This window comes from Eutrigla gurnardus (genome assembly GCF_963514095.1).
Source record: "Eutrigla gurnardus genome assembly, chromosome: 12".
NCBI lineage: Eukaryota > Metazoa > Chordata > Actinopteri > Perciformes > Triglidae > Eutrigla > Eutrigla gurnardus.
The window spans coordinates 22,918,840-22,938,654 of record NC_139926.1 but is presented as its reverse complement, the minus strand read 5'-3'; the positions used below and the strand labels follow the sequence as shown (position 1 = coordinate 22,938,654).

At 41.3% G+C, this 19,815-nt stretch overlaps 1 protein-coding gene across 4 annotated transcripts; it reads left to right on the top strand.

The window, feature by feature from the left end:
* Positions 1 to 828: 828 nt before the first annotated feature.
* Positions 829 to 19,535, top strand: LOC311022420 (carboxy-terminal domain RNA polymerase II polypeptide A small phosphatase 1-like). 4 transcript variants are annotated; one of them, XM_084023662.1, is made up of 7 exons: positions 829 to 1,206; positions 6,846 to 6,994; positions 11,136 to 11,237; positions 14,990 to 15,046; positions 16,635 to 16,727; positions 17,753 to 17,938; positions 18,061 to 19,535. In XM_084023662.1, exons 1-7 carry the CDS (start codon positions 1,134 to 1,136, stop codon positions 18,187 to 18,189), a joined length of 789 nt encoding a protein of 262 aa, XP_083879788.1. In that variant the 5' UTR covers positions 829 to 1,133; the 3' UTR covers positions 18,190 to 19,535. The 4 variants fall into 4 exon arrangements, with proteins under 4 accessions (XP_083879788.1, XP_083879785.1, XP_083879787.1 ...); XM_084023661.1 differs by lacking the exons at positions 829 to 1,206; positions 6,846 to 6,994 and adding exons at positions 7,403 to 9,662; positions 9,762 to 10,547; XM_084023660.1 differs by lacking the exons at positions 829 to 1,206; positions 6,846 to 6,994 and adding exons at positions 7,403 to 9,680; positions 9,762 to 10,547.
* The last annotated feature ends 280 nt before the right edge of the window (positions 19,536 to 19,815 follow it).

Genomic DNA, 19,815 nt, shown 5'->3' with positions numbered 1-19,815 from the left:
ACATATTGGATAAAAAATAAATGAATCTGCTAAATAAATTGAGCAGCTTGTTGCTATTTCTCTTATTGTGATAATAGATGATTTATTTTAATGTTAACAGTAAGGTGTGAAATTCACAATGTTTCCATAACTTGCTTCATATAAATAAGTTCAAGAAATGTGATCACAGCAGTTTAAATGTAACAGGATTAAAGTCATTAAAGCTTTAGAAAAAAAAAAGCTTTTTCAAATATGTTTAGTGTGCATGTATGTTTATGACGTGGTCACAGGTTGAATATTTTAATGAATGCATTTAAAAATTTCAAAATAAAAAAAAAACATGATCCCAAAAAATAAATAATAAACATAAATACAAGGGGAGGAGTCACTTTGGATATACATCCTTTTTTTTTTTTTAAGGAAAGAGTGACTTTGATGTGAGGTGTGGGCACTTTAAAGACTCTCCCTAACTTCCTCTCTCTCGGTCGGTTTCAAGGCGCCCCTCCCGTCAAACGTCAAAACTCGTGCTCGAATAAACTTTTAAAAACACACGCAAGAAACGTGTCGCTTTAAAGCCGGAAAACTGAAACATTTTCGCCTTCGACAAGACAATAAAGAAAAACGGTTAAAATAGACTCCGTGGCGCTTCTATGACGCTATATTTATACATAAAATAAAAAAATTAACTAAAAATAAAACTCCAGCGGCGTTTTGAACTCTCCCTTCCACATGTCACCTTTCTAAACCGGTAACCCGTTAAAAAGCCCGGTGGTATTTTTTCGCGGAAAGCTCCACATCCTGCATTGTGGCTTTAAGAATGGGGCTTCCTTGAAACCGTCCAGTTCCAGGTTAGCATGGCCAAAATTGATGAACTTCTTCAACGTAACAACTTTTAAAGAAATACCTATTCTTTTGATCGCGTTTTACTTTTAACGCAGTTCGCTCCGACATGCGTCGCTTTCTACGCTTTTCTGCCGTGTAGCGCGTTTCTGTAGGGAGGTTTTTTTAAGGCTCGGTGTGCAGACAGGGAGTGGCAAAATATAAATACTTTTTTTTTTTTTTTTAGTTTTTTTTAGTTGTTGTTGCCAAAACTCCTCGGAACTATTTTTTTTAATACAGCCATAACCTCCGTGTCTTTTTGAGTGGCGGATCTAATGGACCATTCGCCGTCGATAATCACGCAAGTAACCAGAGACGAGGAGGAAAATGCGACTTGTCGTGAGGACGGTGAGTTTGGGAGAACTTTTTCTCAACTTTTCTGCTGCGCGTGACGAAGTCGGCGCGGCACGAGACCGCGGTGGTTTGTGCTTTTTAGGGACGCCACGGTGTCACGGACCTCCAACCGTGGCCCCGTGGGCGACCCCCACCCCCTCCCACGACACTGTCCTCTCATTGAGAGATAACCGTTTGTCCCCGGGTGACGTTGTTTTTACACGGTTTTCCGTAGAGCTTTGAGGTCGGAATCCTTCTGGGTAGGCCGGAGCCGCCGTGCGGACGCGGAGGAGCTTTACGCGCGGAAACGCACGGATATTTAGATTCAAACGAGAAGTAAAATAACAAAAAAAAGGGGGGTTCATGGAGTTGTCAGTAGATTTGTGCGTGTTTGTGCAGAGTGGGAGTAAAACGTGAGGAATAATGGGTCTATCGAAGGGGGCGGGGTCACGTTGACAGCTCGCTGTTATTGTTTTGGCCTCGGATTCAGAAAACATCCTGATAGTAGAAATAGACGTTTTATGTCCAGTTCAAACCACGTGTGTTAGCTCTGTCTCCTCTGGTTCCTTATATGTGTCTTTAAGTGGAGTTCTGGTCTAAAGGGTGCTTCCTGAATGTATGACACACCTCTTCATTTAAGAGCTCGTTTTAAGTGCAGAGGAACAACTGAAATAATCATAATAATAACCTGTGAAATTAATCTGCAACCAAGCCTATAAAACCTGTGGTGGAAATCAAGCTATACAATCATATCTTGCTATAAAAATGTGTTGGATTATATTTATTCATTGATTACCAGACAAAATAAAATATTCAAAAGTGAAAAACACTTATTTCCAACGTGGTCACGAGATGTCAGAACAGAAAACAAGCAGAAAGAAGCCATGAAAAAAAAAATATATAAATCTGAATCCTGACTTCTCTTATATTTAAATACTTTATTTGTAGTGGAGGCTGTTCCACGCCATGGCATCAGTATAAAAGACAGGGCACCACTCTGGCCCTGGTGTTACGCTGCATATAGACCAAATATGTAAATTCAAATTTGAATTGTTCCCAGGGAGCACTTCGAGCTGCAGCATGTAAATGATAAATAAAAACGTTCATCCCCATAAAACTCCTCTTGTGAGGGAAAATAAATACTTTAAAGTGATAGTATACTTTATAATTAAAAACAATAATGCAGGATGTTGTCTCTGTTCCATCCTTTGCGTAAGATATTACTAATCTATCTAAACATACAATACAGAACTGCAAATTAGAATCTGAATCCCAAGAATTCAATTTCATCACAAATATGAGATGTCCCATAAAACCACATACAAGCTTGTTTTTCCATGTTGTTAAAAGTAGTCATGGAATGAGCCAATCAGTGAAGATGATGTAAAACGAGACCAATGTTTTCTGCTGAATTTGTAAAGAAATGTTTTCATCACACCAGATTCTGCTGCTGCCTTTGGTAATACCGCGTCCAGTCAGAAGGTGGCAGCACTGTCCTTCCTACGCCAACAAGCCAGGACTCCAGCTCTCAGATTACTTCCTCCTGGCCAAGAGGTCATGAGTCCAAAACATGGCTGCTCTCCAGAAGTGAGGCGCCAGCAGTGGAAGCAGCCTTTTCTGTAGTTTCACAAGTTTCTGCAGCCAAATAGGCATCGCTGTATAAAAGCAGGATAAGTTTGATTCTATGTTTGGTGGCATATTTATCTCACTTCACTTCTGCAAGACTAATATGTGATTTGATGGTCAGGTTAATAGTCTATATATTTATAGTTTAACACACACACAAAACTCTGCCAACTTAAGTGCAGTAGATATCGGTCTTTGTGTGAAATGAGACTATGAGGTGAATATTTTCAGATGCAAAAAATATAATCAGAACCTCGATCCGACCCGAACCAGCTTAGGCCACGTGAACCCGCCGCTCCGTTCGGGCAAAGTGAAGCGGTTTGTCGGGTTGTAATGCAATATCAGGTGTCAAAGTGGCGGCAAGTCGGTGGTGGGAGGCCCCCGCTCTTCCTGTGTCTGGATAGGAATAGAAGCAGCCATGTACAGAGGCATAGCAGGCTCCCGCTCGAAACCCCCCCCCCCCCCCCCCATATGCTGTAACCTCATTATCGGTGTCAGAGCCTCTTGAGCGGAGGCTGTAAGGTATTGGCCGTCCAGATTGCTGCTTCTTACCCATATCTGCTACCTCGTTCTACAGGAGGAGCTGATTTATAAAGGAGCAACTCGTGAATCTACAGTCACATTGATGTGATTATTAATTATGAATGAGCCTAGAATTCAGCAGACTAGGGTTGTTTCTGCTCAATTTGAGCTCTTTGAAATCGTTTTGCAGCTGTGCTGTGATCAGTGTGTCGCTCTTAAATACCAGCAGAGTGTTTTTAAAGGCTGTCCCTGGACCAGCGTGCCATGGTGACGGATCAGGATCCAACCAGCAACATGGGTTCTGCTCAGAGAAAAACCGCGCTGCACAAGCTATGTCCTGCTTTTTTGTTATTTTTTGAGAAAAGCAATCAAACGATTGGACATGGTTTGACTTGAAACACTTTATTGAAGGTAATTTCATAGCCTTTTAGTGTTTTTTAACTTGATCCCACTGAGCTCAGACTATTTTTAGCCGGTCTCGTGGCGGGGCTCTCAGGATGGCAATGTTGCTGTTCGGGCCAGGGCTTCGGTCCAGACTTAAATATCTCTGTAAGTGTTGGATTAATTGCCATAAAAGCTGGTACACGCATTCATGTCTCCACCTCAGGATGAAGTGGAACAACGTTGGTGATCGCTTAAGTCTTGCTGTTGCACGACATCTAGACAAAAATATTAATCTTTTCTCAAGTCGCTCGTGATGAAAATTCACCACGATCATTCACAAGTGTTTTTTTTTATCCCGATCCGTGGTAAAATCTTCCTATCGCTCCCTGTGGCACACCTTCAGGAGCAATTTGGGATTCAGCATGTTGCCCCAGGACATGCAGACATTCTTTTGATCAAGGTCTCTTTTATTTTTCAAATATAACAAACTAAAAATATGCAATTCACACATGAAATAAAGTCTAGTTCCTCCATACAAACAGACTTCCCAGTTCCCCCCACCCAGGTACCCAAGCAGATTTCAATGCATCCAACATATGCAAATATGAGTTTGCAGATTCATACAGTTATAATTAATATATCTAGGTTAGGAGGAGCCGGTATTCTAAATAGCTGCTGATCTTGCATTTAGGATTAGGATTTCTTTTCAGCTATTTCATTTTGTTGTAAAGAAAAGGTCTTGATAAAGTATGATAAGATGCAAGTGCCTCACTTAGTACTTACCCAGACGCTGGGTGCAAGTGACTCAAATGTTTGTGTTGCAATGAATTACTATAAATACTACATTTCCAGATCATCCTCACAGGATGTTAGCTATTAGAGCGTTATCTATCTTTAATACCCGACACGAAACCAGTTCGGATGCGGTTTGTACTTTGTGACCTCTCCTATTTTGGACCTTAACTCCATTCCATCAGGAGCCAGAGACGTCTGTGCAGCCTGGGCTTGTGTTTATCTTTATATTTACAATGTCAATATGGACATTATGAAGCGGAGTAATTTAATGTAGTTATTTTTAATATGCATGCACTGAAGCTTTACATTTCCTGCTGTGGATTGTCGGTGATAACACAAGGTTTTGTTTGTGGCGGCCTGGTTCGTCGTATGTGGCACTATGTATTGTTTTTATACGTAGAGTATCATCATTGACCGCTGTCGGCAGCTGCTCTGATGTGTAATATCAGAAGAAGTAATGCGCTGAGCAGCGGGCCATTTTTTTTTTTTTTAACATTACAAGCTTCACCTGCCCAATCCCTTCACACGTGTTTGCACACAAACCTTTCCTCCCGGGAACCGAGAGTGGTATGTCCCGACGAGCATGCCCGGTCCAGAGCGACAGCTCTCCAGTGGCTTCGTCCACTTTCAGCCCAGCGGAATGAAGTGGTCAGCAGGTCCAAGTCCTAGGGAACAACACTCGAATGTAGGTCAGGCTTGGATGAAGCTGGGCCAGATAGAGACGTTATCATTTATTTGTTTAGTTCCATTTCGTATTTATTACATGTTTTCCCACTTACTTTAATTATTACATGATTGTTGAAAAAGAAAAGACTTGGCCTTGTCATGAAAAATGGTACCAAGCAGACTTTTAAAGTACCAAATTAGTTATTTAGTCAAGTTTCAACGCTTGCTGTTAATAAAGTCTTACCGTTTCCCAGCGTTCCCACATTAGAGAAGGTGTTTTCGGTTATACCGACACCTCTTTGCATTGTGCACAGACTCCCGTTTGTTGCCCACTCAACCAGATTACCATCGCCCGTCTGTGCTACAGCATTACACATTAACACCCAAAGCAAGTTGACAGGTCTGATATGCCCCATACTGAGGCAACAGATTTAGTCTGGTCTGAGCGACATGCTAACGCCTTAGCTGACAGCTCTGACCGCTCATCAAGGCTCAGCTAATTTGTCTGGTTTTTTGGCGACTCTCATCACTCTGAGCCCACTTGATGGGGTGCTTTTTGCTCCCACTAGTGTGCCAATAAGCTGTTGTCTCAGCAGTAGGTGATATGTGAGGTGGGTAAAATGTAAGTTACTATTATAACATTTTTGAATTTCACACCGTGTCATGTTTCTGTTCGTCGTGCGTATTGCAAAACCACTAGAAGAGGTAGGGGAGGATTCAGGCTTACACAATATCCATTTAAAGGGAACTACACCCGTTTAGTTAACATGGACAACTCTAACCAAATTCCAAAAACTAGAATGCTGAAACTGAAATTAGTGAAGTCATCAAGTTATAGAACTGTTCCATAGACAGTGAACTGGGAAAGATGCTATAGATGCCACAGAGAGGGGAAACCAGTACATGGGTGCATTTTTCTGCTTCACTTTGTTGAAGTTTGTGTTCGACTTATCTGGTTTCCGGCTTTGAGAGAGAGAGTAGCTCATTTAAACAAAATAATAAAAGAAAACATCTTTAAATCAAAAGAGGAGATTCAGAAAAACCTTAAATATTTTTTCATGATATTTGTTCTTAAATTTAGAAGAGAAGGTGAGCTGGTGTGCAAGAAATAGAGTGAGTACCGGCCAACTTTGAGCACTCAACTTAACAACCAGTGTGGTAAATAACCTCTTACCGTTGTTTAAATACATGTATGTATGTATGAAAGTTATTACATTACCCAATCAAGCAAATTCTCTGTAATTGAACAACAAAATACACACCAGTGCAGTGGATGTCTTCACCTGACTATTTTCGGGGCTGAAATGTACGCCTATACTTTGTTATGCAATGCCTTTTAACCTTTTGCCTCACAACTAAAATAAGCATCGTCAAGCGGTACACAACATGACAGAGAGCACAGTAGGGGGTCCTGCTGACAGACCAGCCAGTGAAGCACAGATCAGATATACTGGATCAGCTTTGCTGCCAATGCTGACGTCATGAAATGGATGGAGCCCTGGCCAGATGTGACTGGAGAAACACAAATAAAGAACAATGCAGTTCAAAAGGGACTGAAATACGGAGATCATGTTTATGGGCAGTTTGACAAGTTCCTAATCAATCAATTGCAGTATTAAGCATCATGCCTCATGTTTCTTCTCTGTCTCACTCTTTTCCAGGTGCCAAGGAAGTTCCCCCGCCAAAGAAGCCTCGCAGCAGAGGCCTTTTCCGCAATCTTTTCTGCTGTCTTTGTAGCAAAGACTCAGATCCACCGGCACTAAGAACCAACACCCCCCTCCTGGTAGAAGAAAATGGAACTGTGTCCAAGGTAAGTCGTCACTCTTCCTCATGATATCAACTTTCTCCCACCCTCATCGTCTCTGAGCAGCATGTGGTCAGTGTGACTGACAGCCGTCTGATGCCTGATACATACTACTCCCATGTTCAGACATCTAAGACTGGATGTAACATGGAGGGCAGGAATGGTGTAAATATTACGGAGGCCTGACTGCAAGATTACTGCATTGCAAAAAAAACAGCTATTGGAAATGTGCCCCGAACAAGGCACATTACTTATCATCAGGAAGGAAGGTCTTAGTCTCTAAACCATGGATTAACATATGGGAAGACGGTGTCAGATGGTCCATCAGTGATTGACCACTATCACTTTACCCAACAGCTTTGGACAATTAACAATACTCCCATGGTTTTGCTGAGCATATTCTTAGAAAACAGCCTGACTTTTGGCAGATCAGGTGGTCAAGACGTTCTCAGGTGTCGGTTTCAGATTTATGCCTTAGTTCAGCCTTTTTATTGAGATTTGATATTCCAGTTATTTGTCACGTCTTTCCAACTCCCCAAAATAAATTGCTTGGTCTCTGGCAAATGGGCGGGGGTGTGCTAGTCTCAGTTTTGGTTGTGACAAACTGTCATATCAACGTGCATGCTGCTCCTGTTGCTGTTACTCTCCCTGGGGGACGTGGTGTCAGTGACTCCCCCCACCAGCTGTGTGGATATCCACTGTGAATGGGCCCTCCAGTTACCTGCCAGTCACTTGGACTTGAGACTCCGCATGATCGGGAACCGATGCATGGAGTAAAAACTTTTACCACGCAAAAGCCAGACCGAGAAATAATTTCCTGATGTATCTGGAAAACTCTGAGCAAAGTAAAGGGGAGGCGTCCACCGAGGCCATGCTCGCTGAACAATGTCAGATTCCCAAATTAACAGAAGCTGCGGATTTAACCAGCCCTTCGAAGGGAAGCTCTGAACTTGGCATACAAGTCCTTGTGGAATATACAGAGCAGACTGTCGGCAGAGAGATCGATCCTTCTCTTTTTTGTGTGGAACATTGCAACATGGATAGAGAGGAGACCGAATCCTGCACATATTGCAATGTTCACCCTGAGAGCTTTGAGGGATACGACGGATTTTTTGATCCCGACCAGATCCTTGACCAGTGCGAGACTTCAGGGTTAAGCCAACCATTTGACGAATGTGCTCAGCACTGTGTGCGTTTTCAACCCCGCAAGGCTCCTGAGCTCTGTGCTAATCATAGCATAGCTTCCAAATGTAGTCCTTGCTGTGAACACTGTGCAGAACACCTCCAATTATTTCAGCAATGTAAGCCCGCCGATCAACAGTTGGAGTCTTTTGACTTTGTGGCAGATACATTGGCTGTGGCAGATACATTGGCTGTGAACTGCGACGGTTTTGGGCCATGTGAGATGTCTGACTTCATACCTGAGGACACGGATCACCTCGACTTGCTGCAACAATATGAAGCCTCTGAGTACGAGTGCTTTGGCTATGAGCCAGACGCATCAACGGAGGATTGTGAGCAATGTGAAATTACCGGTTTCACACCTAACGTCTCTGACTCCGTGGACTTATTGGACTGCAGCACTGAACTTTGTGAGTATGATGAATTCGCCAACGACGACGGTGAGGAGATCTGTCCACCTGAGCAAGAGGATGAGCAAAATGAAACCGAGCCTTTTGTCGACGAGTCCTGCACATTATCGGAGGATGTAAATTCCTCCAATTTCGACAGAACTGTTCACGTTTGGTTTGACGAGCGTGAAGAAGTTCCCTTTGAAACTGAAAGCTGGGAGACACACCTGTGCTACGAGGAAAATAACTCCACAGATCACTGTGAAATGTGTGAAGTGGACTACTCCGAAACAAGCCATGAGTATGATCAATGTGCTGCCTCTTCAGATAAGGCCTCAGAGTTTGGCCCGGAAGAAGACGGTTCCTCAGATTGCTCTTCTGTTGAAACCAAATCCTTCAAGACTTGTCCCGATGGCAGCATTCCCTCCGATCACTCCTTTGATTCATGTGGGGAATCCGAAAAAGGAGCTCAGGATGATTCAAGTGATGAGCAAACGCAATGGGAATCCTTCGAAGATGATGAGGAAACGCACCAAAACAGCATTAACTGTAGCAACGAGGACAGAAAGGAAACGCCCACCCTCGATACTGTTGTTGGGGATTACTTCGATCTGTTTGATAGAGCTGACTATTACGGCCACACCTTTGCAAAAAAGAGACTTTACATCTCCTGCTTTGAGGGTGGAGACATCCAAGAGCGCCTGCATGTTGAGGAACTTAACTCCGAGGCTGAGAACCTTGACAAAAAAGCACACGTATATCAAAAAATTGATGAGGAAATTCACACCCAGGAAACTGATTCATGTTTTGATGTTCTGGAAGAAGCGTGTGAAAATGCTTCTGAGGAAGATGCAAGCCAGGGGGGAGACGCCTCTTTTGTGTCTTGTGAGTCGGAGGAACAGCCTGAAGACTGGATGGTGGAGTCAGAATCATGTTTAGCAGAAGATGAAGAAAATGAATCTGGAGATTGTGCCCTTTATGCAGAGGACTATGAGGAAGCAGATGGAGATGAGGTAGCAGAGGACGATGAGGAAGCAGAGGACGATGAGGAAGCAGAGGACGATGAGGAAGCAGAGGACTATGAGGAAGCAGATGAAGATGAGGTAGCAGAGGACAATGAGGTAGCAGAGGACAATGAGGTAGCAGAGGACAATGAGGTAGCAGAGGATGATGAGGTAGCAGAGGAAGATGAGGAAGCAGAGGAGGATGAGGTCCCTTTGTTTGATGGCCATGCTTCTGAAATGTGTGATGAGGAAGAAGATGAGCTCTGCCTTTCCTCTGGTCCTGAGGAAAGTATGAGTGCACCGTGTGCAGAGGACATCTCTGTGGAAGGTGATGCTTATGAAGACAAAGTCTTTGTTGCTCATGAGTCTCTTTGTGACAACACCTCTACTATTGGTCATTTACAGACGACTGTAACCGGGCCTGAAGACGGAGGATTTAACACATGTTCAGAGCTGGAGCCCTATTGGTCACTCGTAGATCAGGAGGAAAACGGAGAGACATTTGAGCCAGGTGTTGAGGAATACTACGCGTATCAGATTAAAAGCATTCAGTCAAGTGTTACACAAGCCATGAATGGATTTATTATGGGAGCAGGATCATGCGATCAGATAATCCACGGGGATGCTTCGAGGAATGAGGATGCTCTTTCAACCCTGAACGAGACTGAGCTAGCCAGCCCAGCGGAGTGCAAAGCAGTCGGATTTAAAATCACCGAAGTTGTTGATCCGGGTGAGAACTTGGACAACTGCTCCGTTGAGGAAACTGAGGAACAAACTCCAGAATCAGGCGATGATGGTGGATGCCAAATGTCAGGAGGAATAAAACCTACTTTTGATGTCATACACAGCGTTGTCTCGCAACTTTCAAAAAGCGAGGCGGTCGGTCGGAGCGAGGAAGAAAGCACAGATTCAGAAGAGGAGCCGAGTGACGATGAAAACTCTGAGCCTTGCGAATGCGAGTACTGCATTCCACCAAGCGAGGAGGTATACTTATATAGTCTTTGCACCTTAGCTTTCAAGTACTGGAGTAGATTTAAACTTCAGCTTTCTGCTAACTGTAAAATCAAGTCGTCAATACTATCGGGTCTATTTTTAAATCGTCGAGACCTTGCGACCAATTGTGGCAGTGAATAAGACACTGGCGATCTCGGCTTGGCAGCCTCGGTCAGACACCATTATCCTCGCATGGCAGTTCACTCACCGTTACAGGCACGCCAGCTTGTTTTTAGTATCGGAATTACAATAACAAACGCTGATCTCCGGCCACTCGTTGAAGGACGAGCAGCAGTACGGTGATACTTACATGGTCCAACAGTGTGGCAGCAGCTGTAGCATCCAAGGTTTCCTGTAACCCCCCCCCCCCCCACACACACACACACACACACACACACACACAGACACCACAACACAATTCAGTCTCTTAAGTGGCTAGAAACCCAATGAACAGTAAGTCCCACACACAACAAATTGAGATGGTAATTTCTCATATTTCAAGTAGGTCCTTGTGAAGTTGTAGCTGCTGAAAGAAAGTTTCGATTGCGATTAGCTTCTAAACTCTCTCTTTGTCTTCAGTCTCCAGCAAAACCACTCCTCCCACGGATAAAATCGAATGATGCAGGGAAGATCTGCGTGGTCCTGGATTTGGATGAAACACTAGTGCATAGTTCATTTAAGGTAAGTTGGCCCGTGTGACCTACTTTCTCTCATGTATACTGCAGTGTTGTGGTACTCGAGACCGGTCTCACTTTCTTGAAGGTTTCGTCTCAGAACCGACTGCATTATTACGCTCTCTCGGTCTCGGACAAAGAAGACTCAGGATTTTATTTCGATACCAGTGAAGATCATTCCGGAGACATCACTAAATTACCTGTGCATTGTCTGATTTGTTTGTTCATTACTCTACTCTGTGATTGGGTATAAAATGTCCTGCTTCAAATGCAAGCCAATAACTTCTCCGACTTATTTCTAAATATATATCAGGCTATCTCATATTCTAATCAGTCAAACAGACAGAATGTACACTCCTCCCATATCGGATTCAATGTTAAGTCGGCTACAATCATCAGAACAATACAAACATTCGGGCTCCTGCCTGTGGCTCTAAGGTGTATTACAGATATAAATGCTAATAAAAAAATAAGAAGAATTCAGCACATTCATTGGGTGACCCAAATAAAAACTCACCTGTAACAGATTAAGAGCCACTTAGCAGGTATTCAAAACAGATTATAAGGGTTATCCAAAACATAATTTTCGTATGGATTATTCATGTGATTATACCGATATGTAAAGTTGTCATACTTATTATTATAAGTAATATTTGTAGTAAATATAATGTTGTCTTCCACAGTTTGGATTTAAGGTTTTCTCGTAATTTAAAAACACAGATTCTCAGGAAAACTGTGATTTCTTGTCATACTTGCAGATACTTATCCCAAACTGTAAGAGCATGACTTATTTTTTACAGAAGCTTATTTCAGCATTCAGTGTTCAAAGGCACAGTGCTGGTATGTGGGCGTTGCTTGGCACACAAAAAAACCGCACATGTTCCGTATTTCTTTTATATCTTCCTGGAGTCTTGTAGTCACCGTGAGTTTACCAGAATCAGGCAGAGACTCCAGGAAGTTCTCTCGAACAGGAAATAATCCAGCATGTAATCACCCATGAAACCATAACTTGTTGTTTTTATTTCAGAATAAACAAGCAAGTGTTAATTAGTTCGCTTTAGAGACATTTGTTGATGGATTTTGCAACATTAAACAGAGCCAGGCATTATTTTCCCAAAAATGAACTATTCCTTAAAGTCAATGTTGAGATATTTTCAGTAGACAAGCATGTCCAATTCAAAAGGCTTTATTGGCATGATATTTAACACGTTGCCCAAACTGCCGCTGTGATCGCTGTGACTTCAATGAAGCTGAATGAGATACTTCATCTCATTGAGAGCCGGTGATGAGAACCAGAAAATAGTATTTCCACTTTGTGTTGATGCTTTGTCATTCCACACTTTTTATGACCAAAAGTGTCTTTTGCACTGGAGTAAAAAAAATAGTTCTCACAGAAACCATATCTGACTAAATCTGTGGAATAATATAATGAGTAACATGCTTTCTGAATGTGTTGCCGTCTTTTAAAAAAAATGATATATACTTTCTAAAATGCTGGTCTGAATGCTGCCAAATGCCATTTAGCTCCACTGTATTGAGGTGATAAGTGGCAGCAACTTTTAGTAATCCAAGCTATCTGAATGGATATACAGCGTGGCATGCTGGGTAACTGTCATTTATTTTGTTATTTAAAGACGATACAGTCACTGAAGAAAGATTTTGTTTAAAAAAAACAAAAATCCATCCAAATAAATTTAGTTTTTTCGTGTTTCATGTGTGCTAAATGGCTTCCTTAACCTTCTTTTAATACTTTTGGCCTTTAATTCCTTAAAGGTCATCATGTTTTCAAAAATAGCTCATTGAGTATCTCCTGTTAGGCTTCCATGTTGACTGTCAAAGCAAACAGTCGTCTTGCCAAGGCTAAAAAGGCTATCAGATTTGCACTACATCATTTTGCATATTTTTAGGAGGCACATGATTTATTTCTGTCTCATGTGCCATCTACACATTAACCATTTACTTTATGGGTGCTCTGGTTTCACGATGCAGGACCCGCCTGCACCCTCAAATCCAAGTGAGATGTACAGGAAAGATAATTAAAATGCCATCTTCAAGAATCCAGCTGTCGTTCTCAGTACTGTAAATATGACATAAATGGCTTGGGGATGGATAAACTTGAGTCATTTATATATATTATAATATTATTGAGATAAAACACATCTGCAAGCCTCTGCAAAACGCCCCTGGGGGTATTCTAGTCCTGCTTAATGTGTTAAGTGTCCTGAGATGACTTCTGTTGTGATATGACACTATAAATACAATTGAATTGAGTAAAGATGCTTTAAAATAACATAGTTTTACAAATAACTGGCTCGCTTCTGATCAGTTTGATACCTTTTAAGGCTGCGTTCAGTGAACAAAGTAGTCGATGCCAAAAGTCGAGGCTCCTGTGTCGCGACAAATTATGTAATGAATGCCATGTGGTGTTTAGTCCTTCTCAGGTCACAGACCGTCCCTCAAGGATGTCACTAGATCTTGCCGTTAGCTCGTTGTAAACAGGGTCAGACTCTGTGAACTCCATGTTTAACACAAGGTGGATAATAAAACTCATTATTACTTTGACACACTTACTAAATATAGTGTGAGCTAACACAGTTTTGGAGTTGGTTGTAAGTGAGAGGCAGAGGGAAGTCAAGGTGCTGTGCCACTTGTTTAAAAAAAAAAAAAAAGAAAAAAAAAAGTCAAGTCATTTTCCAAAGTTTTGTGGCAGGTCAGTGTGACCACCACTTAAAAAAAAGAAAGTGTTGCAGTTGCCTTTTTCCAGTTTAAAATTGCCATTGCCAAATTATGAGAAGTTGTACAAAGTCACATTACCAATACAAAGTCTTCTATTATATATTTGTATTTTATACGTTGTAACTACGGAACATGTAGCCACAAAATAAATGCTAAACACAAAAGTCTAATTAGCAAATTTTGTGATTACGATAAATATTTTAGTATGGTTCTTTATCAACTGTCATTATGGACCAAAATGCAAAAATTACTAAAAGGATATGGTATGATAACGGCACTAATTGCACAATTGAATGACACGTACAGGACACATGCAGTTGGATTCCATAAATAACTCTCATTTAAAGAAGTATATTTGTGGTAGCCTTCTTTAGGTTTGCGTAGCGGATGTATATCATTTAATGTAGGATCAGAGTAGTAGTAGTGGAGGAAGAAAGGAGGATTTTTAAAATGGTAAATGTAGTAAAATGATTATATATTGCAAACTAGCTTACCGCATTTGAACTAATGGTACCAAAAAATGGGTTTCAGCTTGACTTTGAGCTGCCTTGGATTGCCCAAAAGACATTATTTATTAATTAATAAATATTCAAATTAATTATCCAAATGCAAACCATTTACACCAGTGGGTTCGGGACAGAATGTACACCGGCATGCAACATTTACATGCATTACCTCACTGTAGACCCATTTAGGCCATGGCGTAACGCCCTCATATAGAACACGCTTGGGGTGATACGTAACATTTGAGAAGCATATTTCAGATGTGAGAACTTCCTAAATGAACTAGATATTTTATGACCCTTATCACTTTCTGTAGCGTCCATATTTCAATGATGGAAGTGACATGCGTCATATTATTTACAGTATTGTGTGATTTAAGAGGCTGAGGTGGCGTCTGTGCGTCTGTTCGATGCATCCTTTCACATGTGTTGCTCTATGGAAAAGTGTAGCTTTAAATTAGAGGTGACACATTTTTATATTTTCATGTTTTTAACACTTGTTTGTTTTTGTTTTCAACAGCCAGTCAACAATGCTGATTTTATCATTCCGGTGGAAATTGATGGAACAGTTCACCAGGTAGGCACTTGATATGCTGATGGAGGCAATTTACTGTCGTCTTGTGTCGTTTCGATGACATCACCGAGATGTTAAAGCGTAAAACATCCACTTTATGGACTTCCTGCTAAAAGCCCCAAAAGATTTGTGTAAAACATTGTGAAAGCAGGCTTGATACAGAGCATCATTCATGTGCGCTGACCATTATTGCACTGTACATCACACCAGTAACCCCCCCAAAAGGTGCTATACACAGTAGCATGCTTTGTGAACTCTTTCCAACTTTATAATTTAAATATAAGGGAGTGAAATTCCCCAATTCTACATGGTTTGCAGTGGAAACACAGCGCTAGCACCCTGCCAGCGCTGCAGCCCGCCCTGTTGACGGCTCCAAGCAGCAGGTGGCTATTTACGTGGCCTGACGGATTGAGGAAACCCTGGCAGGCTTCTCAGAAATCACTGGCCATCAATCTCACACTGTGGCGCATGTTATGTCCCGCTCGTCGGTGCTGGGAGGGAAAGGATGTGGTCTGTTTCGGCGGTAACCGCAATCGGCGGCGTCGGGCTTCCCAGAAGACCGAGGAGTTGTGTGTCTGAAGGGCCTGGGTCTGCTTCAAGTAATCCAGGATAGGCTTGTTAAAGTGGGGAAAGCCTATTCGGGATGACTTGGTTCAGAAACAAGGCCGCCAGCATCTTAGCGGAAGTAGAAGTCCTGTTGAAGTGTTCTGGGGTTAGATATTACAGCTTTGTGTTTTCTTTTGTGGTATTTGATGTCGTTATAGCAACAGAATTATCAATAAACAAAAGAATGAATGTTAATGGTGGAGAAGATTAGTGGGTCCACACCAAGAACCATGACTAGTGAAGTGTACTTATTAATAACGTAACATATTTTTGAGAAGAAATGTCATCTGAAGACAGAAAAAGATGATTATTTTAGGAAAGTTGGTTAATTTGCATATTGTCTAAAACGGATCATATGAGGAAATCTATGTCTGACTCCTTCAAAATGTCAGAAAAAAATGGATGCAAACATTTGATCTATCTTTTCTATTTTATATACCAAAACGGCAGAGTGAGAATTGGGTTATTTTGACTCTGTGGTTTTTAAAATGATTTAAAAAGTACTATTCTATAACAGAAACAGAAGGCAATGATGTGAAGTCTTTAAGGAACGTATTGATCGACAAATTTGGAATGATAGAATAAAGCACCTGTGAGATATGATGTAAAATATCAGATATCATATCAGTGTTTCGTTCAACATAGCAGATGACATTGCAGAGAGCATCAGTGTCATATAGTTATCTTTCTTTGTGAGGATGTCAAATGTATATTAATCCAACCATTCCGCCTTTAAATAAAATGTATTATTATTATTATTATTCCAACCATTCCACCTTTAAATAAAATGCATTATTATTATTATTATTATTATTATTATTATTATTATTATTATTATTATTATTATTATTCCAACCACTCCTATCAAAGTATCCCCACTACCATATGAAGTGTATGATCATCATTTCCTTCCCCATGGGCAGTTTGTCTTGGTGATCACATGTCCGATGTGCGTTTCATCCTCCCATGCCTTGTGTCTCCCCAGGTGTACGTGTTAAAGAGACCCCACGTTGACGAGTTCCTCAAAAGGATGGGAGAAATGTTCGAGTGCGTCTTGTTCACCGCAAGCTTATCAAAGGTCAGACCGCCGTCTTTAATTCTGTGTAACTCATTATATGGCGTTGTGTGTTTGATTTGTAGCTGACCTTCCACATACACCCTCACGCATAAAGACTTATTTATGATACCTGTCACATTTTAACCTTTCACATTTACTTCAAAGTGCATTAACCTCAACTTAACTCTGTGAAGCATTCGGTTGACTCGCTCGCACTGAATTAATTGGGTTAACACGGCATTGTGGGTATTCTGTACGTCGTGTGAAATCTAACGCTGATCTGCTGTTGCATGTGTCACCTCTCTGTTCGTGTGCATTGAAATCTGATGCAGGTCGGCTGTAGGTCTGTGTAAACGGCAAACACTTTCGGTGACGAGCGAGTGAACATAGCAACGTAATTAGTAGCTAAAGAAACCGATATTTCCCTCAGGAGTCGGCGGAGAGAAGTGGCAGAGCTAAAAAAAGAGAGTGATAATTGGGTTTACATTCATCACGTGGCCAGAACTCAATAAATGCTGACGTCGCTGCGTGACTGCTGGTGTAAATAGGGAAATGGATGCTAATGTTGTTTGTTGGATGGAAATAGAGAACTGTTTGTCATGAAATAATTAAAAGCTTGTTTTTGGAAGAAATGTCTTCAAATTTGGCACAAACGTCCACCTGGACTTGAGGATGAATTTATTAGATTTTGGTGGTCAAAGGTCACTGTGAACTATTATATTCAGTTCATATGATAATTAAGACAATTGTAGTCTAATATCTCATCGTCAAGCGCTTAATCCGGGTCGGGTCTAATATATAAAAGGATAAAATGATGAGGTGGACAAGCATGGGAGCAAACTGCAACCTGACTGGTTGGGTTTGTTTTTATTGATCTAGAGCTGTTTTCTCTTAAGTTGTACTAAATTGTACTCATCTTAGTCTTGTGTCGTGTAAAGTCCAATTTAAATCAGCATACTTACGTACATAATTGCTGTATAGCCATAGAATGGCATGCAGACATGGCTCAACACTGTCTAAAGCTTGGTTCCCTCCTGCCACTGTAGTACGCCGATCCTGTGTCGGACCTGTTGGACAAATGGGGGGCCTTCCGGAGCCGTCTCTTCCGGGAGTCGTGTGTCTTCCACAAAGGGAACTACGTCAAAGACCTGAGCCGTTTAGGAAGAGACCTCAACAAGGTCATCATCATCGATAACTCCCCAGCCTCCTACATCTTCCATCCAGACAACGCAGTACGCCATTTATATTTCTCTCTTACTTGGAAACGTATTAATTCAAATATATCCTACTAAGTCCTATGGAGTATTGAGAAGGTCCTCTAATTCCACCATATCTTGCTTCTTCAAACCTCCAGGTCCCTGTAGCGTCCTGGTTTGACGACATGTCGGACACCGAGCTCCTCGATCTTATCCCCTTCTTTGAGAGACTAAGCAAAGTGGATGACATCTATGATGTTCTCCAGCAGCAGAGGACTTCGAGTTAACAGAGGCAGGACACTAGGATGTAATCAATCGCCAGCAGCGGTCGTCACGGGGCCACGGAGGCTGGTGGGCCGCAGGCTCCACGCCGCTTCCAACTACAAGGACCACACTGCAAAAAAAAAGAAAAGAAAAAGAAGCCTCTCATTTAATCTCGTATTCTTGCAGTATGCTGCAGGAATAAAAAGTGAAAGCAATCATCCAGCAGGGTTTGGTACTTCAGCAAGTAATCTAATCTAAAGATGTTTCTCTTCTTTTTTTTTTTTTGTAATGCTACGTAAAGAGTGAATATGAGATTCAATGACTTGTGTCGATATCTTTTGCAGTGCAGCTAGTGCGTCGTTGTCGTCGCTGTCGTTATGTGACAGCAGCGATCTGTGTAAGTGCGCTGTAAAGCTAATTGTCGTTCGGTGCCATTCTGCCAATGAACCACAATCGGCCATTTTCATTTCAGTATAATGTACCATTTGTACTCACACAGAAATTAACAAGTGATTGAAGAATTTTAAACCTCATTAACTTGCTTGTTTTTGCCTAAAATGGCCAAAATGTATATGTAGTAAAATACAATCGTTAACATTAGAGAATTTTGGTTTATATAACATGTTTTTGGCACATTTCACGACAAAACACACTTTTTTTCTTCTTCTTCATGTGCTCCACATGCCGTGCACTGCCTGTATGTCTTTGAGCTTTGAGCAGATAAAGTCTGTGGTGGGAATCTGGCTCCAAAACTGAACTATAAACCTCAGATTTTACATTTTAGATTGGAAAGAAACTGGAACAGTGAGAATCCACTGCCATTGATTGTAGACCTTATTCACTGCATCACAGATGACAAATAAGGTTAAATCGCTAAATTCTAATACTGACTGAAATCTAATTTTGTTATTGAGTTGACTACAAACTTGCAAACCAACAAATCATAGAAAAGCTGTAAAATCTGGATCTTTTGGACAGTTCTGGATTAGCATTTAAAAAAAAAAAAACGGGTCAACTGCACACTGATCAGACTTTTAACACACAGAAATAGTGAGATTAATTTTGTACATACAGTATATCAGGATTTTAGGAAATTGTTTTGATTTGTTTTTAATGTTATTTTATCCTCTTTGTGTTTTTAGTTGAATTGGCCACCAGTGGGCAGCACGACAATGATGCAATACTGTTCATGTGTGCAGGAGGAGGCTGTAACCTGCTACGGTGACATAGATAAGTTTGATGTTTGAGTCGAAAGCACACTTTGATCAATGAACTTCTTCCTTTTTTTTCTGTGCAAGACGTTAATGGAGTCGATTGTGCTGTCGTATCGAGCTGTAAATACAGTTTCATCTGGGAAACTTGTACCAGACACGTTGGAGTCCTGATTTACTTAAACTCAGTCTGGAGTGAGTGTGTTCACTCATACATGCGTGTGGGTTTCAGTGTGATTGCGCTTAAGATTTAAAAAAAAAAAAGATACTTTGACAAAAAACATAACCTGTCTTTAAATAATGATTTAACTTTTTTTTACTGTATGCAACAAGAGTATTAACGTTGTGACTCGAGTAAAGAAACTGGTTCAAACAAGTGAGTTTTTAAATTGCTGCTGATTGGGGGGGAAAAAAGACAATAGAGATATGTCTACCTTC

Bases quoted from the DNA above. Each gene is read 5' to 3' on its own strand.
- LOC311022420 (XM_084023659.1), top strand. From the start codon at position 7,809: ATGTATCTGGAAAACTCTGAGCAAAGTAAAGGGGAGGCGTCCACCGAG. The intron at 10,548-11,135 runs GTATACTTATAT...CTTTGTCTTCAG, and splicing joins GCATTCCACCAAGCGAGGAG to TCTCCAGCAAAACCACTCCT. The intron at 17,939-18,060 runs GTACGCCATTTA...TCAAACCTCCAG, and splicing joins TCTTCCATCCAGACAACGCA to GTCCCTGTAGCGTCCTGGTT.